This window comes from Erpetoichthys calabaricus, chromosome 1, assembly GCF_900747795.2.
Source record: "Erpetoichthys calabaricus chromosome 1, fErpCal1.3, whole genome shotgun sequence".
Lineage (NCBI taxonomy): Eukaryota > Metazoa > Chordata > Cladistia > Polypteriformes > Polypteridae > Erpetoichthys > Erpetoichthys calabaricus.
Window position 1 is genome coordinate 17,388,834 of NC_041394.2, and position 27,868 is coordinate 17,416,701.

The following is a 27,868-nucleotide window of genomic DNA, read 5'->3' on the forward strand; positions in this document are numbered from 1 at the left end:
AGTGTAACACTTTAGTGAGGTGATAATACACTTACAAAGCCTGAGTCTGAAGTGGCATAAGTGAGCCATAATGTCTCTTGACACCGCATACTTCATTATAAGACCTTGATATTCGTAATTAATTGTACCAGCACATCAAATGCCACGCTGCATAGAAATAAATGACCCCTTTACTGATTCTTTATAACCAAAATTACGACCAAAGAAAGCCTTTGTTAATTGCAAATTAATGAATGCATTTTTGCAGTGCCCAAAGTGCTACCAAATTTAGAAAGGTCTGCAGAAGAGCCCGACAACTTCATTAAGAATTGCGTTTTTTTTAATATAGAATCTCCAATTAACGTAAGCTGTACATCTTTCCTCACGTCGGTGGAAATCTGCAAACTGCCTACGAATAAGGACCAGGCGCGGGTCTGTCACATCACCGATCGCACTTCTCCGGACTGAAATGCGCTCCGCGCTATTGTTTGTTGTGTAGAGAAAACGGCGAGTCACGTGTGCGCGCGCACACATCGACGTTTCTCGTGTAGCAACGACGCTTTCGCTTCCCCTAGCAACGAAGAGCGCGTGTCCACAGAGGTCGCTAAGCAACACTCGATACACGCCTGCCTGCCTGCCCGCTTGGCTAAGGGTGAGTTGGTTTGCTTTTGGCGGGTTTGCGTTGGACTAAATAATTTTTAAAATAAAATCAGTCCGACCAACACTTTACTGACTTCAGAGCTTTGGCTTCTTAAAATAAAGAAAGCGAGCGGCACGTCCCCAGGCGCACACAGGACCGCGGCTGTTTACTATGCCTGGTGTTGTTACGGGGCGCAGGCTGAACAGTTTGTCTTAATTTTACTTGAAATTCGCCGCTTGAATCTGCAGGGACAGCATCGAAGAAGACGAGAAAATGACGGAGGAAACGCAGGAAGTGTTAAACAACGAGAGGGAACTGTCGGCGATCAACGCCAAAGCGTTCCTGCTACAGAACAGCACCAAGTCCTACACGAATCTGTGAGTAAAGCCGGCGAGTTCGGGGGGTGTAGGGGGCGAGGGACTCATATCAATCAATAATTGGAATTTGTATACACGACCTTGAATGGTGTAGACTATTGAAATGAGCATGGGAAAGGCGCTATATAAATAAAATGTATTATTGTTATTATTACTGCCTGCCAATTAAGTCCACATGACTGACTCTGGATGTGACACCAGAGGACTCGCAGGTCGTTTCAGCAGAAATCGGGGAACAAGTGTGTCACATATAAACGTTCACCTTGTTAAGTTTTTTTTTTTTTTAATCAAAGCGCCATCTAAATAAATGCATGTAATTGTTGAGTCGTGCGAGGAGGTCAGTAAATAAACCTCAGATAAATATTCATCAATCCCCGCTTTAAATAGCATCGTTAACACTTTCAGAAAATGGTGAGGTGTAGTGATCAAAGCTGAAGACTTCACTCCCAAAGGGCTGTGCGTTCAAATCCCTACAATCACCACTGTGTGACCCTGAGCAAGTCACTTCACCTGCCTGTGCGCCAATCGCAATAACAAAAGAAATGCAACCAGTCGTATCCCAAATGGTGTAAGATGCCTTGCCAGCATTACATGGCGTGTTGCATCTCAGTAGACGAGGGCACAAGTCAAGGTCTTTCTGACCAAAAGAGAAAGAATTGTTGCCCACCATTTTTTTTTAAAGTCCTGTCACAGTCCTCCCAGCACGTTATCCCATAATAAGTCCGTGTGTCTACCATCAGATCCAGGTTATCTTACCAGGTTCACACATTGTGCTGGATTCCCTTCAATGATAACCCTGATATTCACTGTTCTTTATTGGCGCCTGACTGAATGTTGTCGTGCCTGGTAGAAACATAACCAGTTCATTCTGGGAGGGGGTCCTTGGCTATGAAATGGGTTCTTTGGGCTTTGAAAAAGTCCCCAATATGTGGACCAGGAAGAAGTCTTTAATGTCAAGTATTATGAAACTTGTTATGGATCTCAATAGATCAATAGATTTCTGGAACCTTCATTTACATTTATTTACTTGGCAGATGCTTTTATCCAAAGCGACTTACAAAGGAGGTAAACATAATCGAGTATCATTAGGCTTGGGCCTGTTTGTTCAGCAAGTGTCGTTGGACAGGTAACAAAAGTTGATTGCCACAAGTGAAGAGATGTAATAACTAATAATTTACAATTTAATAAATTAATAAATTCATTATTTTATATGGGCGGCACGGTGGCGCAGTGGGTAATGCTGCTGCCTCGCAGTTGGGAGACCTGGGGACCTGGGTTCGCTTCCCAGGTCCTCCCTGTGTGGAGTTTGCATGTTCTCCCCGTGTCTGCGTGGGTTTCCTCCCACAGTCCAAAGACATGCAGGTTAGGTGGATTGGTGATTCTAAATTGGCCCTAGTGTGTGCTTGGTAATTTAATTATTTATTTACTTTTTATTACTTTTACTTTTTACTATGTTTTATTAGTCATTGGTATTTAAAACAGACAGTTGTAGTGAAATACTCAAGTAATTGATTTTCTGTCCATAATAACAAAGGACCAAACCGTCTTCCTCCCGCACCCTGTATTCTTCTATATACCATCTCTATAAATACAATCGCTTTCTCTAACAGAGGGGCACCCCGATGACCTTCGAGTGGCCCAGACGTGACATAGCGGGCACCCAGCACACGTCCCTGAGGGCTGGCAAGCAAAGAGAGTAGGGGACGGAGCCCCATAGTTAAATAAATAGTCATCAAAAATCATTTTCCATGACTCATTTATTTATTTATACTTTCATGCTCATATTCTTTATTTATTGCCCCATTTCACAGTAATGAACTTTATTTGCTTATTTATTTATTGATTCGGGCGGCACGGTGGCGCAGTGGGTAGCGCTGCTGCCTCGCAGTTGGGAGACCTGGGGACCTGTGGTTCGCTTCCTGGGTCCTCCCTGCGTGGAGTTTGCATGTTCTCCCCGTGTCTGCGTGGGTTTCCTGCCACAGTCCAAAGACATGCAGGTTAGGTGGATTGGCGATTCTAAATTGGCCCTAGTGTGTGCTTGGTGTGTTTGTGTGTGTCCTGCGGTGGGTTGGCACCCTGCCCGGGATTGGTTCTTGCCTTGTGCCCTGTGTTGGCTGGGATTGGCTCCAGCAGACCCCCGTGACCCTGTGTTTGGATTCAGCGGGTTGGAAAATGGATGGATGGATTATTTTATATACCACTTTTTTAATTGAGCACTATGACAAAATTATGAAAGTTTCCTTTATGCAAGACTTTGCGATAGACATTACTGTAAACCTTTATCTAGTGCCTTACAGTTAGCATTGTTTCAAAGCTATTGAATTTTATTTCCAAAGCACCTTTGGCAATGATCATCACGTCAAAGTTGTGAATCTCTAGTGAACTATCATAAGAATTGTTATTTTATCAGAATTGTGTACTAGGAATTTGGTTTAATGTTTGTATGGACAGGGTGTTGGGTAGGGTCTTGGGGTCCAGCGGCTGTGGGGCTTCTTTTGGCGAAGAGAGATTCACAGATCTTGATTTTGCTGACGATGCTGTGATCTTTGCAGAGTCAATGGAGGTTCTGATCGGGCTTCTTGAGAGACTGAGTGAGGGGTCTGAGTGTCTGAGCTTGTGAGTGTCCTGATAAAAACGAAAGAGCCAGGCCTTTAGTGACCTCTTGGGCACGGCCATCAGCAGTGTGTCTGTCTGCAGAGAGTGTTGACCTCGTCGAGAGGTTTACTTACCTCAGCAGTGACATTCGTGTGACTCTGGTGACTCTTCCTATGAAGTCAGTAGACGGATTGGGAGAGCATGGGGGGTCATGAGGTCGCTGGAAAGGGGTGTGTGGCGCTCCTGATATCTCTGTTAAAGGTCGAAGGTCCAAGTCTTTAGAGTCCTGGTGCTCACTGTTTGCGAGACATGGACGCTATCCAGCGACCTGAGATGAAGACTGGACTCCTTTGGTACTGTGTCTCTCCGGAAAGTCCTTGTGTACCGTAGGGTTGACTTTGTGTTGCTCATGGAGTCCCAAATGAGGCACATGACCTGCATTGTGAGGGTGCGTCAGTTATGGCACTACGGCCATGTGGCGCGATTCCCCGAGGGCAGGGGTGGGCAAAGTCATTCCTGGAGGGCCGCAGTGGCCGCGGGTTTTTGTTCCAACCCAGTTGCTTAATTAGAAAACAATCCTTGCCAATAATTACATTTCATGGCTTGTCAGAGCTTTAACTCTGCTATGTCAAGTCATTCTCATATCCTAGATTTTTTTCCATTCTAAGGATATCGTCTAAAATATGCAAACTTTCGAGGCAACTCAGGAGGCCTGAGTTGCCTCGAAAGCTTGCATATTGTAATCTTTTTAGTTAGCCAATAAAAGGGGTCATTTTGCTTGACTTTTCTCTACGTTCATAATGGCTAACACGGTACAACACCCAAGTACTAAGGATATCATCCAAATACTTTGAAGTGTAACACGGATGGGTAATTCTCAGTCCTTCACGTTTTTCTCTTCTCTTTCCTTCCAAGTATTTAATTAAACCAAATAGTGCATGATAAATACACACAGGTGTAAAGGGTAACAAGCAAAATGGATAACTGCTGCTTTCTTTTGTCATTTGCATCTTATTGCTAATAAGGAGCAATTAAAAACTGAGAATGCAGGTCTTTAAGACTAAAATAAGCAATAAGGGTTCAAAATCTTAATGAGGGAGACAACTAAAATGAAGCAGAAGTGTTTCTAGAGCAATAAGTGCTTCTTATTAAGCAATTGGGTTGGAACAAAAACCTGCAGCCACTGTGGTCCTCCAGGAATGACTTTGCCCACAGCTGCCCGAGGGTGATCCGGCTCAAAGGATCCTCATCATTGGGGACCCAAGTGGCTGGACCAGGCCAAGGGGACACCCACGCAACACCTGGCAGATAGACAGTAATTTCTAGAGGGTGGGACTAGACTGTGTGTCTGCCTGGGGGGGGGGTTCCCAACCAGGATCCCGAGCTGTTTTGTTGCTTGGTGGGTGCGGCAACACGCTGTACCAGTGCATGCCCTCCAACCTGACCTGACCAGTACTGGTGCAACATACAAGGTCAACACAGAATACAATAGGTAAATATAAGAAGATATCATATAAAAAATTACAAAATATGATGCAGCTTACAGGAGCAATAAAAAATAATAATAATTCATTACATTTATATAGCGCTTTTCTCAGTACTCAAAGCGCTATCCACACAGGGAGGAACCGGGAAGCGAACCCACAATCTACCACAGTCTCCTTACTGCAAAGCAGCAGCACTACCACTGCGCCACCTGTGAGGACATAAAGAGATGAATAAGATAGATAGATAGATAGATAGATAGATAGATAGATAGATAGATAGATAGATAGATAGATAGATAGATAGATAGATAGATAGATAGATAGATAGATAGATAGATAGATAGATAGATAGATAGATAGATAGATAGATAGATAGATAGATAGATAGATAGATAGATAGATAGATACTTTATTAATCCCAAGGGGAAATTCACATACTCCAGCAGCAGCATACTGATACAATAAACAATATTAAATTAAAGAGTGATAACAATACAGGTAAAAACAGACAATAACTTTATATAATGTTAACATTTACCTCCCCGGGTGGAATTGAAGAGTCGCATAGTTTGGGGGAGGAACGATCTCTGAGGAGATCCTGTCAGTGGAGCAGGACGGTGACAGCAGTCTGTCACTGAAGCTGCTCCTCTGTCTGGAGATGATCCTGTTTAGTGGATGCATGGATTTTCCATAATTGATAGGATCCTGCTTAGCGCCCATCGCTCTGCCACAGATGTTAAACTGTCCAGCTCCATGCCTACAATAGAGCCTGCCTTCCTCACCAGTTTGTCCAGGTGTGAGGTGTCCTTCTTCTTAATGCTGCCTCCCAAGCACACCACCGCGTAGAAGAGGGCGCTCGCCACATTGCAGATGTTGAAGGACACCAGCCTTCTAAGGAAGTATAGTCGGCTCTGTCCTTTCTTGCACAGCGCATCAGTATTGGCAGTCCAGTCTAATTTATCATCCAGCTGCACTCCCAGATATTTATAGGTCTGCACCATCTGCTCACAGTCACCTCTGATGACCACGGGGTCCATGTGGGGTCTGGGCCTCCTAAAATCCACCACCAGCTCCTTGGTTTTGCTGGTGTTCAGGTGTAGGTGGTTTTAGTCGCACCATTTAACAAAGTCATTGATTAGGTCCCTATACTCCTCCTCCAGCCCACTCCTGATGCAGCCCATGATAGCAGTGTCATCAGCGAACTTTTGCATGTGGCAGGACTCTGAGTTGTATTGGAAGTCCGATATATATAGGCTGAACAGGATTGGAGAAAGTACAGTCCCTTGTGGCGCTCCTGTGTTGCTGACCACAATGTCAGACGTGCAGTTCCCCAGACGCACATACTGAGGTCTGTCTTTAAGATAGTCCACGAGGTATGAGTCTACTCCCATCTCTGTCAGCTTGTCCCTAAGGAGCAGAGGTTGGATTGTGTTGAAGGCGCTTGAGAAGTCTAGAAACATAATTCTTACAGCACCACTGCCTCTGTCCAAGTGGGAGAGGGATCGGTGTAGCATATAGATGATGGCATCCTCCGCTCCCACCTTCTCCTGATATGCAAACTGCAGAGGGTCAAGGGCGTGTTGAACCTGTGGCCTCAGGTGGTGAAGCAGCAGCCTCTCCATGGTCTTCATCACATGTGAAAAGTCATAACAAAGTCATAAAAAAACATAACAAAGTCCAGGTAGTCCAGGGTGCAGGTATACAGAGATAGTGAGAAGAAGCTCAGACCTGATTAGTCCGAATCACTGCACGTGTTCAGGTGACACGTTGTTTTAGTTTTTACTGCATGAAGACGTTTGCCAGCTGGAAGTCTTTGGAAGAGATGATGCCCCGGGGGAGTCGGATCACCAATGATCTTTGCGGCCCTCTCCCTCACCCTGGACTCATATAGGACATGAGTGTGTGGTAAGTTTCAGCCCTAGATCCTTTCACAGGTTCTGATGATGTGCTTCAGATTGACCTGAGCCTGAACAGGGGCAGCACCAAAGCAGACCGTTAGAGATGAGCTCAGAATGGACGCCATGATGGCGGTGTAGAATTGGACCAACATTACTTGAAGGAGATTGAATTTCCTCTGTTGATGCAACTCTGATGGGCTTTCTTAGTAGTGCATGTGATGTTATTGTCCCACTTAAGGTTTTCTGACAGCGCAGTGCCTAGAAACTCAAATGATTTTGTCATCTTAATGACAGAGCCATTTATAGCAAATATATTTATAGCCATTTGTGTCACTTTTGCAGTGCACACTGACTCAACACTGAGAACATGTATATATACTGTATATATAGCACCTTTCAGTAAGCTATGCGTCTTTATTTGATATAGTAGGGGTGTCAAACTTGGCCTGGTGGGCGGCAGTGGCTGCAGGTTTTCATTCTAACCCTCTTCCTAATCAGTGGCCAGTTTTCACTGCTAATTAACTTCTTGTCCCTTCATTTTAATAGCCCTGTTTTCAAGGATTCCTATCCTATCTATTACATAACTCTGTGCTTTTCACGCCTATCCATCTATTATATAGTGCCTTTCTTATCATATAATGCTGTGCTTTTCATGCCTATCCATCTATTATATAATGCCTATCCTATCTATTATATAATCCTGTGCTTTTCACACCTATCCATCTGTTATATAGTGCCTTTCCTATCTATTATATAACGCTGTGCTTTTCACGCCTATCCATCTATTATATAGTGCCTTTCTTATCATATAATCCTGTGCTTTTCACACCTATCCATCTGTTATATAGTGCCTTTCCTATCTATTATATAACGCTGTGCTTTTCACACCTATCCATCTATTATATAGTGCCTTTCTTATCATATAATCCTGTGCTTTTCACGCTTATCCATCTATTATATAGTGCCTTTCCTATCTATTATATAATGCTGTGCTTTTCACGCCTATCCATCTATTATATAATGCCTTTCCTATCTATTATATAACGCTGTGCTTTTCACGCCTATCCATCTATTATATAGTGCCTTTCCTATCTATTATATAATCCTGTGCTTTTCACGCCTATCCATCTGTTATATAGTGCCTTTCCTATCTATTATATAATCCTGTGCTTTTCACACCTATCCATCTATTATATAATGCCTTTCCTATCTATTATATAACGCTGTGCTTTTCACGCCTATCCATCTATTATATAGTGCCTTTCCTATCTATTATATAATCCTGTGCTTTTCACGCCTATCCATCTATTATATAGTGCCTTTCCTATCTATTATATAATCCTGTGCTTTTCACACCTATCCATCTATTCTATAGTGCCTTTCCTATCTATTATATAATCCTGTGCTTTTCATACCTATCCATCTATTCTATAGTGCCTTTCCTATCTATTATATAATCCTGTGCTTTTCATACCTATCCATCTGTTATATAGTGCCTTTCCTATCTATTATATAACGCTGTGCTTTTCACGCCTATCCATCTATTATATAGTGCCTTTCCTATCTATTATATAATCCTGTGCTTTTCACGCCTATCCATCTGTTATATAGTGCCTTTCCTATCTATTATATAATCCTGTGCTTTTCACACCTATCCATCTATTATATAATGCCTTTCCTATCTATTATATAACGCTGTGCTTTTCACGCCTATCCATCTATTATATAGTGCCTTTCCTATCTATTATATAACGCTGTGCTTTTCACGCCTATCCATCTATTATATAGTGCCTTTCCTATCTATTATATAATCCTGTGCTTTTCACACCTATCCATCTATTATATAGTGCCTTTCCTATCTATTATATAACGCTGTGCTTTTCACGCCTATCCATCTATTATATAGTGCCTTTCCTATCTATTATATAATCCTGTGCTTTTCACGCCTATCCATCTGTTATATAGTGCCTTTCCTATCTATTATATAATCCTGTGCTTTTCACGCCTATCCATCTATTATATAATGCCTTTCCTATCTATTATATAACGCTGTGCTTTTCACGCCTATCCATCTATTATATAATGCCTTTCCTATCTATTATATAACGCTGTGCTTTTCACGCCTATCCATCTATTATATAGTGCCTTTCCTATCTATTATATAATCCTGTGCTTTTCACGCCTATCCATCTATTATATAGTGCCTTTCCTATCTATTATATAATCCTGTGCTTTTCACACCTATCCATCTATTCTATAGTGCCTTTCCTATCTATTATATAATCCTGTGCTTTTCATACCTATCCATCTATTCTATAGTGCCTTTCCTATCTATTATATAATCCTGTGCTTTTCATACCTATCCATCTATTCTATAGTGCCTTTCCTATCTATTATATAATCCTGTGCTTTTCATACCTATCCATCTGTTATATAGTGCCTTTCCTATCTATTATATAACGCTGTGCTTTTCACGCCTATCCATCTATTATATAGTGCCTTTCCTATCTATTATATAATCCTGTGCTTTTCACGCCTATCCATCTGTTATATAGTGCCTTTCCTATCTATTATATAATCCTGTGCTTTTCACACCTATCCATCTATTATATAATGCCTTTCCTATCTATTATATAACGCTGTGCTTTTCACGCCTATCCATCTATTATATAGTGCCTTTCCTATCTATTATATAACGCTGTGCTTTTCACGCCTATCCATCTATTATATAGTGCCTTTCCTATCTATTATATAATCCTGTGCTTTTCACACCTATCCATCTATTATATAGTGCCTTTCCTATCTATTATATAACGCTGTGCTTTTCACGCCTATCCATCTATTATATAGTGCCTTTCCTATCTATTATATAATCCTGTGCTTTTCACGCCTATCCATCTGTTATATAGTGCCTTTCCTATCTATTATATAATCCTGTGCTTTTCACGCCTATCCATCTATTATATAATGCCTTTCCTATCTATTATATAACGCTGTGCTTTTCACGCCTATCCATCTATTATATAATGCCTTTCCTATCTATTATATAACGCTGTGCTTTTCACGCCTATCCATCTATTATATAGTGCCTTTCCTATCTATTATATAATCCTGTGCTTTTCACGCCTATCCATCTATTATATAGTGCCTTTCCTATCTATTATATAATCCTGTGCTTTTCACACCTATCCATCTATTATATAGTGCCTTTCCTATCTATTATATAATCCTGTGCTTTTCACACCTATCCATCTGTTATATAGTGCCTTTCCTATCTATTATATAACGCTGTGCTTTTCACACCTATCCATCTATTATATAGTGCCTTTCCTATCTATTATATAATCCTGTGCTTTTCACGCCTATCCATCTGTTATATAGTGCCTTTCCTATCTATTATATAACGCTGTGCTTTTCACGCCTATCCATCTGTTATATAGTGCCTTTCCTATCTATTATATAACGCTGTGCTTTTCACGCCTATCCATCTATTATATAGTGCCTTTCCTATCTATTATATAATCCTGTGCTTTTCACACCTATCCATCTGTTATATAGTGCCTTTCCTATCTATTATATAACGCTGTGCTTTTCACGCCTATCCATCTATTATATAGTGCCTTTCCTATCTATTATATAATGCTGTGCTTTTCACACCTATCCATCTAGTACAGGGGTGTCGAACTCCAGTCCTGGTGGGCTACAGTGGCTACAGGTTTTCATTCTAACCCTTTTCCTAATCAGTGCCCAGTTTTCACTGCTAATTAACTCCTTTTCCCTTCATTTTAATAGCCCTGTTTTTCAGGATTCAGTCCTCTGAATTGATTTGTTTCTTCATTAAATGACAGCTAAACAGAAATGAGACGTGAAACGAGCCCCGACAGATGACCAGCTAAACTGGAACATCAAACTCCAACCAATCTCTTAATGAGTTAATTAAACCCATTCTTTAACTCTGTGGCTTGTTGCTGCTCTCATTTTGCCACAGCAGACATTTACAAAACTGTTGATTTTTCTGTTTTTTCTAAGAACGCCGTCAGTGAGCTGAGAGGTCAGTCTTACTGAGACCTTCACCCTTCTTTATTTTCAGATATTGTGTGATGGGCACAGGTGAGCTGGTATTGTGGCGGCTTGTTTTGCGTCTCATTATTGGTTGGCTGCTAATTAAGGAAAAAGAAACAACTAAGAGGCCTGAGTCGACTTAATTAAAACTAAAGCAAATGAAGTTAATTAGCAGCAAAAACTGGTCACTAATTAAGAAGATGGTTAGAATGAAAACCTGTAGCCACTGCAGCCCTTCAGGACCGGAGTTCATCACTCCTGTATAGTGTCTTATGGTGGGGACGATCACAAAACTATGAGACTTTATTTTGTATGTAGACCTCCTAAGTGAAGATCACCATGGACCTTCCTTCATGCAACATACTGCATACCTCCAAAGCCATCATACTTTATTTTATATATTGACTTTCAGCGGGCCTCCCATTTACTTTATAAAGTGCCTTTTTCAGCACTGACTGCCACCCGGCCTTCCATCCCCACCTGCACATTCTATGTGAGATTTCTTCAAGTCCATTTCTTAGCTGCCCCGGCCCCCTCATGCTTTCTCTCCCATTCCCTGATGACCCTTAAAACGACTCATCTTCTTGTCGTTGTGTTTTATGCCTCCAACAGATACGACCACCTGACTCGTGTCCTAACCAAAATCTTAGATGAGCGTCCGGAGAACGTGGTGGATGTGTTTGAGGACATCAGTAAGGACGTGAAGGTGTCACGTTTTGCGAAAAAGCTGGACGCCCTTCAAGACGAGCCCGAGCATCTTGCCGCTTTCGAGGCAGCAGAGGTTCACAAGACATTGTACTCCAAAGGTGGCGATGGCTCGGAAGCAGAGCCTGAGGATGAAACAGTAAGAGGGCCTCCTGCTGTCCTTTATTTGAAATGCATTCCGTTCAAATATTAGTGGTTTGTCGTACGTTAGATCGAAATTAAAAGTGGTTAATAACAAATGTACTGTACGCTCACTACCACAAGGTGGTGCTGTGTGATTGAGCTTAATGTCACCCTGTTGTCCATTCCTTCCACAGATTGAAACTCCGCTGCCCAATGTCATGGAGCTGGCCTTCTACTTTGAGCAGGCAGGTGTCGGTCTGAGTCGGGATGAGACATGTCAGATCTTCCTGGCCTTGAAACAGCTGGTGGACACACACCCTCTGCAGAAATGCCGTTTCTGGGGCAAGATTCTCGGCATCAAGGGTAACTACATTGTAGCGGAGGCAGAGTACCGGGAAGGTGAGGAGGAAGAAGATGAAGGTCTGGAGGAAGAGAATGAAGGTGCCGAGAAAGAGGAGAACAGAGACGACGAAGAGCAGAAGGAAGAACAAGAAGATATGGACCCATTTCCCAAGTCTACTTACAGACCACCGCCCGTCGTTCCCAAAGAAGAAAACCGCAGTGGGGCTAACAAGTTCACATACTTTGTGTGCAGCGATCCTGGAAAACCTTGGGTCAAGCTGCCCGCTGTGACCCCAGCACAGATTGTGGCAGCCCGAAAAATTCGCAAATTTTTCACTGGCCAGCTGGACACTCCCATTGTCAGCTTCCCCCCATTCCTGGGCGATGAATCTAATTATCTGAGGGCCCAGATTGCCCGCATTTCAGCTGGTACCCAGGTCAGCCCACTGGGCTTCTACCAGTTTGGAGCAGAGGAAGGTGAGGAGGAGGAAGAGGTGGGCAGGGACACGTATGAGGAAAACCCGGAGTTTGAAGGGATCCCCGTTCCGGAGATGGCAGAGTCGCTGGCTAGCTGGGTCCACCATGTGCAGCACATCCTTCCTCAGGTACTTATGAGATATCTGTTCAGTGGGTAATCCGCTGCCATCCATGGGTACCCTCTTTACTTTAAACACACACCTGAGTAATACACGTTAAGAACGTCTTTGTACTCCATAAACCCACAGGCCTGTCCATCACATCTGAGCCCCCTAGCCACACTTTTTATGTGTGTATAACACTAGAGATACCCGTGAAGATTTGAGGCCCTGGCTGTAACCACGCCTCACAGCAATGAGTGTGACCTTGTCATGAGGGGGTCCTAAGGATCTCTTAAAGATTATACTTACTTCAGGGCCACACACAGGGTGACAGGCATGTCCCATGGAGTGTCCCAAAATGACATGGGGTGTTGTTTTCTATCAAAGAGCCTTAGCCTGGAAAACACCATGAAAGGGACATTCCACTTTATAGTTCGATTAAAACCTGCCAGTAACATGCTGACATTCACTGATTATTCAGTATAATCTACAAAGGAATATTTTGGACAAAATGAATCAATAAATAAATAAGCAAATAAAGTTCATTACTCTGAAATGGGGCAATAAATAAAGAATAAGAGCATGAAACGAGAGTATAAATAAATAAATGGGCCATGGAATATGGAAATATTTTTGATGGTTATTTATTTGTTTAACTATGGGGCTCCGCCCCTACTCACTTTGCTTGCCAACCCTCAGGGGGGTGCGCTGGGCGCCCACTATGTCGCGGCTGGGCCGCTTGAAGGGCATCAGGGTGCCCCTCCATTACAGAAAGCGATTGTATTTATAGAGATGTTATATAAGAAGAGTATAAGAGTGGGAATGCAGGAGGAAGACGGCTTGGTCCTTCATTATCTATACAGTCATATGAAAAAGTTTGGGGACCCCTCTTAATTCCTTGGATTTTTGTTTATGATTGGCTGAGCCTTCAAAGTAGCAACTTCCTTTTAATATCTGACATGCCTTATGGAAACAGTCGTATTTCAGCAGTTGACATTAAGTTTATTGGATTAACAGAAAATATATCCAAATTGAATCTGGCTTGTCTAAGTGAGCATTGGCATACAACAAGCGACTCTGTTTGTGTCGTGAGTGCAGAAAGGGCTTCTTTCTCATCACCCTGCCATACAGATGTTCTTTGTGGAAATTGCGCTGAATTGTAGAACGATGTACAGATACACCATCTGCAGTAAGATGTTCTTGCAGGTCTTTGGAGGTGATCTGTGGTTGTCTGTAACCATTCTCACAATCCTGCTCATATGCCGCTCCTGTATTTTTCTTGGCCTGCCAGACCTGCTGGGTTTAACAGCAACTGTGCCTGTGGCCTTCCATTTCCAGATTCCATTCCTTACAGTTGAAACTGACAGTTTAAACCTCTGAGATAGCTTTGTGTAGCCTTCCCCTAAACCAGGAGACTCAACAATCTTTGTTTTCAGATCTTTGGAGAGTTTCTTTGATGATCCCATGCTGTCACTCTTCAGTGGAGAGTCAAAGGGAAGGAAGCACAACTTGTAATTGACCACCTTAATACCTTTATATCTCATGATTGGACACACCTGTCTATGAAGTTCAAGGCTTAATGAGCTCATCCAACCAATTTGGTGTTGTAAGTAATCAACATTGAGCAGTGACAGGCATTCAAATCAGCAAAATGACAAGGGGACCCACATTTGTGCACAGCCAGTTTTTTACATTTGATTTAATTTCGTACAACTAAAACTGCGTCACTAAAAATCTTTGTTCGGAAAACACCGCAGTACTCAGATGTTCCTAGGAAATGAAAGACAGACCACTGTTATCTTTTTTTGTTGAAAGGAGAGTCAATTATTATGCAGGCTGAGAGGGGTTCACAAACTTTTTCATATGACTATATATATAAAAGTCAATGTGTGTGTGTGTATGTATGTATGTTCCAGCATCACGTTCGAACGGCTGGAGTGATTTTCATGAAATTAGGTACACATGTTTCTCATCGGTCGACTAAATATAGTGTAGGGTGAAATCAACCTTAACCCACCCCCCTTCTGTGTAGGGTGGGGGGTGATCGTGCAATCTTGTATAAATGTTATCATCCAGTTGACACTCGGAACGACCACCAGAGGGCGAACTGGAGGTGACTGCCAGCATTCTTTATGTTTGAGCTCCACTGCCCGCCTGTTGCTTTTCAAATTAAATAGAGTTGGCCGGTTCCGAGCGTCAACTGGATGATAACAGACATACAAGACCACATGAAAAGCACATTAGTGAGTCTTCATTGTTTGTTAATTTATTTTTATTTTTAAAGTTGTTTTTTTTTAAATTATATTTTCTGAAACAATTAAAAAAACACTTTATTTTCCTCCCGGGCAATGTCGGGTATTTCAGTTATGTTAGCTAGTTCAGTATAATCTACAAAGGAATATTTTGGACAAAATTAATCAATAAATAAATAAGCAAATAAAATACATTACTGTGAAATGGGGCAATAAATAAAGAATATGGGCATGAAATGAGAGTATAAATAAATAAATGAGTCATGGAAAATGATTTTTGATGACTATTTATTTAACTATGGGGCTCCGCCCCCTACTCTCTTTGTTCACCAGCCCTCAGGGACGTGTGCTGGGTGCCCGCTATGTCACGTCTGGGCCACTCGAAGGGCATCAGGGTGCCCCTCTGTTAGAGAAAGCGATTGTATTTATAGAGATGGTATATAGAAGAGTATGTGGGGTGCGGGAGGAAGACGGTTTGGTCCTTCGTTATTATGGACAGAAATTCAGTTACTTGAGTATTTCACTACAGCTGTCTGTTTTAAATACCAATGACTAATAAAACATAGTAAAAAGTAAAAGTAAATAAATAATTCAATTACATTAACGCTTCGTCAAAAACAATATTATGAATTACTTTATCCTCTAACTCACATTCTCTAAACGTTGCTTTTTTGCATTTCTGTTCACATATTGTTTGGGATATTTTTCTCTGTCTCGTTTATTGGCCGATTCTCTTAGCTCTTGATTTTTATTATATGCAACTCTTTTTTGTTCACTCTTCTTTTTTTGACATTAACTATCGGCTCTTGCTGCTCTTTTTCGATGGAGATCTAAAATTTGATGTTCTTGAGTTGTAACCAACTGCGCTGAAGGGCGAGTCAGCAGCACTGAGAGAGTGACGGGGTGGGACGGAGAGAGAATGTGCGCAGTAAGAGTAACGATTAGGCGAGCGGTGTGGAGGGGAGTGGTCAAGGCTGAATGACACAGACACTACGGAAAACATCTCTCTGTCATAATAAAAAAAATCTTGGGAAGAGAGACAAGATGTGACTTTCTCAGAGAGACACTTTCACGTTCTGCGAGATGAGACTTTGTGCCAAGAAATTTCACCAGGCCCAGGACCAGAAATAAAAGACAAAGAGTAGATGACAAAGCAGAATGTTGTAAAAAATTTAAAAATGTTGGCACAATACACATGCAGAGCAGGTTAGAGATAATGAAAGTACAAAAATTCGAAAGTCTCAAAAAAGTGATAGTAAAGATTGCATTAGCACAAACAAATGGAAATTATTACTCAGTAAAATAATGGAACAGTGAAAAGAGATCAAATATATTGTTCGCATTTAAATTTTAAGTCGGACACTTGTAGATCGTCTAATTCATGTTGCCATCAGGGAAAAGTAGTGTTTCTACCCAATGAAGAGGCCTATCTGTGAGAATTAAAAGATTTGTTGTTTGGTGAAAGTGAAATCCTGTGAGAGAAAATTTCAAACCCCACGAGACAAGAGCTTATGCAAAGAGATTTGGAAAAGTCCTGATCACATCTGAAACATTTACAACCACGCAGACGGTTCAATCATTTCTCATTTGTGTGAATGCTGTTGTCAGACACAGTTCATGTACAGAGAACAGAAACAATATTCAGGGTTAGGGTTAGGGTTAGAAGTTAATTAGAAGCAAAAACAGGTCACTAATTAAGAAAAGGGTTAGAATGAAAACAAGCAGCCACTGCAGCCCTCCAAGACCGGAGTTGGAGACCCCTGATAGACTGCTTTTCACGCCTATCCATCTATTACAGGGGTCCTCAATCACAGTCCTGGAGGGCCGCAGTGGCTACAGGTTTTTATTCTAACCCGCTTACTTAATTAGAAAGCAATTCTTAACAATAATTTAATTTCATGGCTTGTTAGAGGTTTAACTCTGCCATGTCAGGTCATTCTCATATCCTAGATTTTCTTCCCCTTTCTAAGGATATCATCGAAATGATCTGAAGGCTAAAATGGAGGAGTGACTCTCAGTCCTTCACTTTTTTTCTCCTCACTTTCCTTACAAGTATTTAATTAATCCCACTAGTGCATGATAAAGACTCACAGGTGTAAATGGTAACAAGCTAAATGGAGAAATGCTGGTCTCCTTTGTCATTTGCATGTTATTGCTAATTAGGAGCTAAAATAAGCAATAAGGGTTCAAAATCTTAACGGGTGAGGCAACTAAAGTGAAGCAGAAGTGTTACTTGAGCAAAAAGTGCTTCTTATTAAGCAACTGGGTTGGAGCAAAAACCTGCAGCCATTGTGGCCCTTCAGGACCGTGATCTATTATATAGTGCCTTTTCTATTATATAACGCTGTGCTTTTCACGCCTATCTATCTATTACAGGAGTGTCGAACTCCAGGCTTGGTGGGCCGAGGTGGCTGGAGGTTTTCATTCTAACCCTTTTCCTAATCAGTGTCCAGTTTTCACTGCTAATTAACTCCTTTTCCCTTCATTTTAATAGCCCTGCTTTTCAGGAGTCAGTCCTCTGAATTGATTCCTTTCTTCATTACATGACAACCAAAAAGAAATGAGACGTGAAACGAGCCAACAGATGACCAGCTAAATTGGAACGTCAAACTCCGGCCAATTTCACTCCAACCAATCTCTTAATGAGAAGACAATTCTTGCAGTTAATTAAACCCGTTCTTTAATGCCATGGCTTCTTGTTGCTCTCATTCTGCCACAGCAGACATTTCCAAAAGTGTTGATTTTTATGTTTTTTCTAAGAACTCCGTCAAAATGTTTTTGGTGACCTGAGCAGATCAGCCTTACTGAGACCTTCACCTTTCTTTATTTTCAGATATTGTGTGATGGGCACAGGTGAGCTGCTCATGTGGCGGCTTGTTTTGTGTTTCATTATTGTTTGGCTGCTAATTAAGAAAAAAGAAACTAAGAGGCCTGAGTCAAGATAATTAAAACTTAAGTCAAAAGAAATTAATTAGCAGTAAAAACTGGTCACTAATGAAGAAGATGGTTAGAATGAAAATCTGCAACCACTGCGGCCCTCCAGGACTGGAGTTTGATACCCGTGATCTATTATATAGTGCCTTTCCTATCTATTATATAACGCTTTTTCTATCAATCTATCATATTGTGCCTTATATATCAGTACATCTATTTATTTTACCTGTCTATTGTAGTGTCTTTCCTATCTACCTATTTATCAATCATAAAGTTCTTTCCACTCATCCTCATTTATCTATTATATAGTGCCTTTCATATCTATGTGTCCATCTGTTAAATGTTGCCTTTTCTATCTACCTATTATACAGTATATTGCCTTTCATACCAAATTATGTCTCTGTTATACTGCCTGTCTATCACGCAGTGTCTTTCATTTCAATCATTCAGTGTTCCAGTCTCAGATTTGCTAATGTGCTCCTCTGTCCAGGGCCGTTGCGTCTGGGTCAATGTGTCACAGAAAAAAGGCGAAGGAGAAGAAGAGGAGGAGGAGGAAGAGGAGGAGAAGGAGGAGGAGCCTGATGAGCCTGAGCCTGAGGTGGGCCCCCCACTGCTCACCCCTCTGTCAGAAGATGCAGGTGAGGAGAGTCAAGCTCAAAGGGTGTCAGCTCTGCTGTGCCGCTTGTGGGTGTTAATGGTGGTGGTGTTCGTCCAGACCTGAGGGGGTCTGATAGACCACTGAACAAGCTGCCCTTTCACTTGTCCTGAAGGTTTACACCAGAAAGGCTAAGAGATGGTCTGCCCGGCGGGTTGGTGACTAGCAGATTCTTTATAAGATTTTTGATTTGTTAAATCTGTGATGTTCTGGGACCAGAGACCTGCAACATAACAATAAACCTGAGGGTCTCAGACCACTAAAATCTTCACATCCTGAAATTTCATTCAAAGGAAAAAGAAAACCTGGAAGTCAGGAGGGCGTCTTCTGGCCTCACTCTTTCATTCATTTTCCAGACTCACAAATGTCAATGCTGGAGCCTAACTTGGCAACACTTATGGTAAAGCAGGGCCAAGTCATATACAGTATGGGACACCCTGTCAGTCTATCACAGGGCACACTTCCTCATATAGAGTCGTCTCACCGCTTCTTCCTGATGTAGGGATAAAATGAAGTGCTTGGAGACAAACTCCTACAGCTACAAGGAGAACATGCAAACTCCATTCAGTCAGTGTCAGGACACAGTCGGTACCCGAGTCCCCAGAGGTAGCAGTCTAAACTCCTGCACCACTATCTTGTGTACTTGTGCTCTTTTTACAAATTGAGCTCAGGTCTTTATGGCCGTGAGGTTGGACTGAGCGGTGCAAGTCAAAAACCATCACTGCTACAACTCTGTACCACACAATTGTGCTCCAGTCATGAACTGAACTTGTGTCCCTGCCTACTGCGCCTCTGTGACTTGAGGAGTCTGAGGCCCAAACTATTGTGTTGCACACTTCATTAAATCCATTTAGTTTTTGAGCACTGACTTCCCCAACTCCACAAGCCTTTGAATACCCCAGGTGTGCTGAGCAGAATAGTCTCAGGAACGTTCTGCTGCCTCTTTTTACGAATTCTGTGCAGCCTCAAATCAAAGTGAGGCTTTAGACTGTCAGCCACAAGGTGGCAGCAGACACCTAGCTACTGCAGTAGTGACAGCTCAGTGCGAACGCAACAAACCGGCCAGATGTGCTGGAAAGTAACAACTGGAGGCGAGGCTTACTTTAATATGGTGCCTTTTATGGCAGTTAATTTCATAGTATATTCGAGGTCAAGAAAGAAGGAAAGAAAGAATCTGATTAGTGGCAAGGGGATTAAGTTTCTCACAGTAAGATTAGGGAGCTGTTGTCATTTAATTAGGTCTCTAACAATTTTATAGTGTCTTTCCTATCTATCATTTAGTGCTTTTCACCTTTCACTCATCAATTATATAGTGCCTTTCACCTGTCTATATATTATACAGGGCCTTCCACCTACCTTTTATATAGCATCTTATCTATCTATCTATCTATCTATCTATCTATCTATCTATCTATCTATCTATCTATCTATCTATCTATCTATCTATCTATCTATCTATCTATCTATCTATCTATCTATCTATCACTGCTTTTCACCCATTTATTATATATTGCCTTTCACCTATCTGTCTATTATATAGTGCCTTTCCTATCTATCATTTAGGGCCGTTCACCTTTCATCCATCAATTATATAGTGCCTTTCTCCTGTATTTCCTATATACAGGGCCTTTCGCCTATCTTTTATATAACATCTTACTCTATCTACAGTATCTATGATATAATGCCTTTCCTGTCTATCATTTAGTGCTTTTCACCTTTTACCCATCTATTATATAATGCCTTTCACCTGTTTATTAGTGCCTTGAGCATGGGAAAGGTGCTATATAAATAAAATGTATTATTATTATTAATGCCTTTCCTATCTATCATTTAGTGCTTTTCACCTATTTATTATATAATGCCTTTCCTATCAATTTATCATTTAGTGCTTTTCACTTATTTATTATATTACGCCTTTCACCCATTTATCTATTATACAGGTCCTTTCACTTATCTATGTATCTATTATATAGTGCCTTATCTATCTATCTATCTATCTATCTATCTATCTATCTATCTATCTATCTATCTATCTATCTATCTATCTATCTATCTATCTATCTATCTATCTATCTATCTATCTATCTATCTATCTATCTATCTATCTATCTATCATTTAATGCTTTTCACCTTTCTCCAATCTATTTTACAGGGCCTTTCAGTTATCTATCTATGTATCTATCAATCACTTACTGTGGTGACAGGAATCAAACTTTGCATGATCAGCTGATATTATATAAATATTATATTACATATTGTATAGCAACTTTTGTAGTGACAACAATCATGGACAGCATGATAGTAATAACTTATGTACTGTGTATTATATTATACATTCTGTAGCCCTTTTGGTGGTGACACACTTGACATGAAGAGTGTTCATTGTAAGACCATCGACAGATATTCCTGTTTATACCACTCCACCTCTTTTCTTCTTACATTCTTTTCTTACTTACTGTAAGTTTATAAAATTTGTTACACTGCAGACAGGGGGCACTATACTGAAATTGAAGCTGTAACGCTTAAATGGTTTTTATTTTATTAACTTCTGCATTTTTCTTTTTCTTTTTGGGAAGAAATTGACACCTTGCCTCCATGGACAGGGAAGGTCTCGTCCAGCCTCATTCCTCAGTACAGCATCGCAGTGCTTCGCTCGAACCTTTGGCCTGGCGCCTATGCGTTTGCCACAGGAAGGTGGGTTTCTGTGTCTCATGGGTTTGTCTGGGATCACACGCGACAGACTTCATTCTGGTTGGCTATCAGGGTCACTCGTCCTTAATCCAACAGCACAGAGTGAGGGTTTCATCTTTGGGTTTGCCAGGTCAGAATCTTGACGTGTGTGGTGCCTTTGAATATCTTAAAAGTGAGTTGTCCTAAAAGTCCTCTGTGAGTAAACGTGAATGTGAGCTGAAGCACAAACTCATCATTAGGAGTTCTACATCTGGTATGGCACGCTGGGTGCCCAGAAACAGAGAAGACGGCTCTCCAGAGAGTCACAAATGCAACAGAGAAACTTCAAAGTCAAAGTGAAGTTTATTGTCATCTCAACCATATACAAGTATACAGATAGATGAAATTGTGAAGCTCAGGGTCCACAGTGTAACAACATGAAGTGCAAATAAAAAATTAAATTAAAAATAGAATTAAAATTTAAAATTAAAACACAAAAAAGACAAGACATTGTGCAAAGACAAGACTGATGCAATGTATGGTATTATGTAATCTAGATACATAAATATAGTCAATGAATATGTAATATACAGTAATCCCTCCTCCATCGCGGGGGTTGCGTTCCAGACCCCCCCGCGAAAGGTGAAAATCCGCGAAGTAGAAACCATATGTTTATATGGTTATTTTTATATTGTCATGCTTGGGTCACAGATTTGTACAGAAACACAGGAGGTTGTAGAGAGACAGGAACGTTATTCAAACACTGCAAACAAACATTTGTCTCTTTTTCAAAGTTTAAACTGTGCTCCATAACAAGACAGAGATGACAGTTCCGTCTCACAATTAAAAGAATTCAAACATATCTTCCTCCTCAAAGGAGTGCGCGTCAGGAGCAGAGAATGTCAAAGAGATAGAGAGAAAAAAGCAAACAATCAGAAATCAATAGGGCTGTTTGGCTTTTAAGTATGCGAAGCACCGCCGGACAACGCAGCTGCTAGGAAGGGAGTAATATAAAGGTAGCCTTTCAGCATTTTTTTAGAGTAGCGTCCGTATTGTCTAGTGGTGCGAACAGCCCCCCTGCTCACACCCCCTCCGTCAGGAGCAGAGAATGTCAGAGAGAGTGAGAGACAGAGAAAAACAAACAATCAAAAATCAATACGTGCCGTTCGAGCTTTTAAGTATGCGAAGCACCGTGCAGGAAGCATATCGCTTGACAAAACAGCCACATTTAAGCCCAGCAAGGAAGAGAACAATGTGAAGGTAATCTTTCAGTGTTTTTTGAGGAGCGGCCGTATCTTCTAGGGGTGTGAACAGCCCCTGTGCTCACAATATATTTGAGGAGTTTTATTTAATACGTAGTACATGCTCTGATTGGGTAGCTTCTCAGCCATCTGCCAATAGCGTCCCTTGTATGAAATCAATTGGGCAAACCAAGTGAGAAAGCATGTACCAGAAGTTAAAAGACCCATTGTCCGCAGAAATCCGCGAACCAGCAAAAAATCCGCGATATATATTTAAATATGCTTACATATAAAATCCGCGATAGAGTGAGGGATTACTGTAATAGATATAGATAATACAGAAGTGATCAGTGTATGATGATAGTTGATTAAGACGTGTAAACAATGACAGGTCAGAATGTTTCACAGCAGAAGGATAACAAGAGTGTCAAAATCCTTATAGGTCAGTATGAGATTTTCAGTTCTTCTCCACCTGCACACTCGTCTTCGTATAAAAGTTCTGTTTTTCAAGGTGGTTGAGGCCGTGTGGAAGGTCCCAGGGGGACACCAGACAGTGATGCAGCTGGTCAGAACTCTCTTAATGGTGCCTCTGTAGAACATGGTGAGGATGGAAGGGGGAAGACTTGCTCGCTTCAGCCGCCTCAGGAAGTGTAGACTCTGCCGGGCTTCATGATTAGTGATGAGGTGTTATGCGTTCATGTAAGTTCCTCAGTTATGTGCACACCGAGGAACTTGGTACTTATAATAGTCTCCACATCTAAACCTTTGATGCTGAGTGGGATGTGGGTAGGATGTGATTTTCTGAAGTCCACAATTATCTCTTTAGTCTTGTCAACATTTAGAGATAGATTGTTGTCTTCACACCATACGAACAGCCATTCCACCTCATCTCTGTATGCTGTTTCATCATCCCTGCTTATCAGTCCCAGCACCGTCATATCATCAGCAAAACTTGATGTGGTTGGTGTTGTGCGTGGCTGTGCAGTCGTGAGTCAGCAGGGTGAAGAGCAGTGGACTAAGCACACAGCTCTGCGGTGCTCCGGTGCTCAGTGTGATGATGCTGGAAGTGTTGAAAGTGTTGAAAACTTGCAGGCTGTCCTACCTGTTAGACATGACCCTCTCCCGCTGTCTCACCAGAGCCACAGACGTCACCTTCACACCCTGCCTGGTCACCACCTGTTGGAAAGGCTGCCCTTTGAAAGTACGGACTGACAGGTTCAGAAACAGTTTTTACCCAATGGCCGTAAATACACTGAACAACAAACAGGCACATTAGGGCGGTTTAAATCATTTTTAGTCAGTGCTGGGAAAGAGACGCATGCTCTCGTGCTGCTACTGCCCAGTGCAATGGGATTATTTATTGTATTACTACTGCTTTCATTGTTATTTAATCTCATTGCTTTTTAAGTATAGTTTTACATATAATATTACTGTTTTACATATGTTTTGTTCTTCTTGTTGCAATTATTGGTCTGATTTTTACAGAAGTAGTGCCGTCTGCTTGTGTACCCAGTTGGAGTGGCGCTCGTAATTTTGTTGTTAACTAGGGGGTTTCACCCCCTGCTCACTTCGCTCCCCAAGCCCCCCAACCTTACTTCACGTCTGTGCCACTCGCATTGTGAAGAGGAGGGCTGAACGCACCCCAAGGATACACGGTCGCTCCTCCAAAATCCCTTTTTTAATGGTGATACAATGGAAAACAAATAGTTTGTTTTTACCTCCTCTTTGCTCGAAATGCTGCTGCCGTGTGATCTGCATCTCGTGCGGTGCTTTGAACATTAAAAGTATGTACAGCAGCTGTCCTTTTGTCTCACTGCCTTGTCGCTCTTCTCCCCCAGGCATTCTCTGCTCCTGTTGGGGGTGCCGCTCCCTTGGTGCGCCCCTATGAAGAGGAAGATTTTCTATTCTTTTAATTGAACGATGGAACTGTCCCTTCCGACTACACACGGAGCTCGATTCACTCCTGAAAGAGACTTGTGTTTGGTTGTAGTGTTTGAATAACGTCTGTCTCTAAAATCTGCGGTGTATCTGTGCAACTCTGTGACCCAAGTGTGACAGCGTATGTGGATTTCACTTTCACTAAACAACAAATCTTTTAATTCTCGCGGATGTGTCTCTTCATTGGGACGAAACACTACTATTCCCTGATGGCAACACGAATTAGACAATCTACAAGTCTCCGACTTAAAGATTAAATCTGAACAATATCTATATACTTCTGTCATATAATAATAATAATAATAATAATAATACATTTTATTTATTCATAGGCGCCTTTCTAAACACTCAAGGACACCGAACAATAGAAAAAACACAGATTATTAACAACACTAAAATACAAAAATTAAAATCAGACAGAGCAATTGTAATTAAAGAGAGGAAGCAGTCTTAAACAAATGAGTTTTACGTTTAGATTTGAAAAGTGAAAATGATTCAATATTTCTAAGCTCAGATGGCAGTGAGTTCCAGAGCTGGGGAGCAGAGCGACTGAATGCCATGGTGGTAAGACGGACGAAGGGGACGGTCAAGTGGTTGGAGGAAGAGGATCTAAGGGTACTGGAGGGAATGGCAACATGGAGGAGGTCAGACAGATATGGAGTGGCGAGGTTGTGGAGAGCCTTAAAAGTTAGTAGGAGAATTTTGTATTGAATTAGGAACTGAACTGGAAGCCAATGAAGCTGCTGCAAAACTGGAGTGAAATGGTGAATGAGGGGGGTTCTAGTAATGATGAGGGCGGGCAGCTGAATTCTGGACCAGTTGAAGCTTATAAAGAGATTTGTGAGAAAGACCAAAGAAAAGGGAATTACAATAATCCAGATGAGAAGTGACACGGCTATGAACGAGGATAGCAGTGGTGTGGGGCGTCAGGGAGGGAGAGGCGAATACCATTAATGTTATTAAGGTGGAAATATGAAGACTGGGAGATGTTACTGATGTGGGACTGAACAGATAAAGTACTGTCAAGGATGACACCCAGACTCTTAACCTGTAGGGACAGGGAGAAGAAGGAATTATTAATAACAAATGAAAAATGATCAGTTTGGGATAATGTTAATTTTGTACCAATGAGGAGAACCTCAGTTTTGTCACTTGTTATTTAATTTAAGAAAATTTGAAGAAAACCAGGATTTGATTTCTGCTATGCAATCAATAAGTGAGGAGGGTGGAAAGGAAGAAGAAGGTTTTCTAGTGAGATAGAGCTGGGCTGTAACAGCAGTGGGTTGGGATGTGAAAGTTTTAAGCCGAACAAACTTATGTCCATATATTTGATGTCTTTTCGTTGTTCCGTTATTTCCCGAGTAATAATTTCCATTTGTTTGCAGTAATGTGATCTTTCCTATCCTTTTTGTGAGACTTTCGAATTTTCGTACTTCCATTATCTCTAACCTGCTCTGCATGTGTACCGCACCAACACTTGTGACTTCTTTACGACGTTCTACTTTGCCATCTACTCTTTGTCTTTTACTTCCGGCCCCCAGGCATGGTTAAATCTCTTGGCACAAAGTCTTGTCTCGCGGGACATGAAAGTGTCTTTCTGAAAACGTCCCGTCTCGTCTCTCTCTGAACAGGTCTCGTCTCGTCCCAAGATTTTTTTATATACTAGAGAGATGATTTAAAGGTGACCATAAAGGCAGAAGATAAACTCGAGAAACTGACTTGGCCTGTGCAGTGTGGTACAGAGGGCAGCCTGGTGGCCCAGTGGTTAGTGCTGCGGTCTCATGGGCAGAGTGCTAGTTGAGCAGCTCTGGTTCCAGAGTCCTGGGTTCAAGTGCTCAGCCTGCTCACTACATCACTGGGTTTTCTTCCCACATCCCAAAGATTTGCACATCATGTCAGCTGGGAGAAGTGTTGGTATGTGAATAAATGATCAGGCTGGGCAAATGAATTAATTATGTCATATAGTGCCTTTTATAAAGCAATGCGAAAAGCGCCTTATTAAATGAACACCAGTGCTGCCAGTATGTATTACTAGATGGTGAGAAGAGTTGCGGGGTTCACATTCACTGAATCAGGCCAAGTGAGGGTCACTGATGGCTGTGGTAGCCCACCATAAGTGTGTGTTGGGTGGGGGTGTCATTCAGTTCAGTAGTCTACCTTTACTTTATATAGCATCTTTTGTGGTGAACACTAGGAGGCACAGGAAAGAGAGGACCACCCATTTGGTGCCACACGTGGCTGAGTTTGCCCTTCTTGCCCCTAAACCTGCCCTTCCTTTTCTATTTTGTCGACAGGAAATTTGAGAATATTTACCTTGGCTGGGGTCTCAAGTACATAATGGACAACTTCGCACCCCAGCTGCCGCCTCAGGTCCAGATGGAGTACACGAGTGGACCAGAAATCACGGAGGCCGAAGACCCCTCTGTGGAGGAGGAGCAGGCGATGAAAGCTGCCCTGGAGGAGCAGAAGGCTGAAGAAGAAGAAATGGAAGACATGGAGGAAGAGGCCGAAGATGACGACTAACTGGGTCAACACAACGTCCGGGTCCTCGGGGCACTCGCTCGTCCCATTAAATGCCATAAAAGTCAATCCAGGATGGGCCTGCAGTCATTTTTTTTATTTTTTATTTTCTTTTATAAATAAAGGAGAATTACAGGAGAGTGCGTCTGGACCATCTGCTAGAATAATAGAGGTGCTAGTGGGGCACAGGGGCAAAATCTGGAAGGACAGACAGCAGGCAGTGAGCCCCCTTTTCACTGTCGCTCTCTCTGGACTTTGGCACCCACCCGGGCATTAACAACGTGTGCCCTCCTTAGCGTTTTGCTTAACCGCAGATAAAATCAGCCACAAACGTTGAATTGTTTCCAATAATAAAAAAATGTTCTTACGTGTAACAGAAATATGTTATAAAGAGGGGGCACAACAACGTTAAAGGTTTGGGGGGCAGCACCCTGGGTGAACCTCATATATTCAATACCAGCAAGATAACAAAATTTTCTCAGACAAGACTCCTGCACAGAAGTGAAGTAGGGTGGTGGCCATCTTAGAGGGCTTCGATGAGAAGGGGAGGGTCCAGCAGGGTGGGCAGAGGGAGGAAAGGAGAAGGTGTTAAACCACAGTGCCAACCCCTGGTTTGACGAGTTATTAACATCACGTGAGCCCCTAAGCTGTCCTCCGTGCATGTGTGTGACAATGTTAACACCAAAAACATCATCGCAAATAAAGTATGAAAGGTGCGTCAAGCGTCCACTGCTGTATTGATGGAGAGCTGGCACACATCCTTTGTGTAGCATGTCTCGAAATCGCACCAATGCACAGCCCGATGTCACAATTGTGACACTAAACCTGTGTTTCTTTGCACACTTTCTTCTATTTTTTTTTTGCTGCTTTCG

The 27,868-nt window shown here is 41.9% G+C and overlaps 2 protein-coding genes across 2 annotated transcripts in view; both read left to right on the forward strand.

The window, feature by feature from the left end:
* Positions 1 to 27,868, forward strand: part of sympk (symplekin) — a 581,858-nt gene that overhangs the window by 75,061 nt on the left and 478,929 nt on the right. The gene's annotated exons all lie outside the window — the stretch shown is intronic.
* Positions 595 to 27,065, forward strand: rsph4a (radial spoke head component 4A). The gene is made up of 6 exons (XM_051934137.1): positions 595 to 996; positions 11,651 to 11,882; positions 12,061 to 12,813; positions 18,463 to 18,610; positions 21,204 to 21,321; positions 26,771 to 27,065. Exons 1-6 carry the CDS (start codon positions 893 to 895, stop codon positions 26,997 to 26,999), a joined length of 1,584 nt encoding a protein of 527 aa, XP_051790097.1. The 5' UTR covers positions 595 to 892; the 3' UTR covers positions 27,000 to 27,065.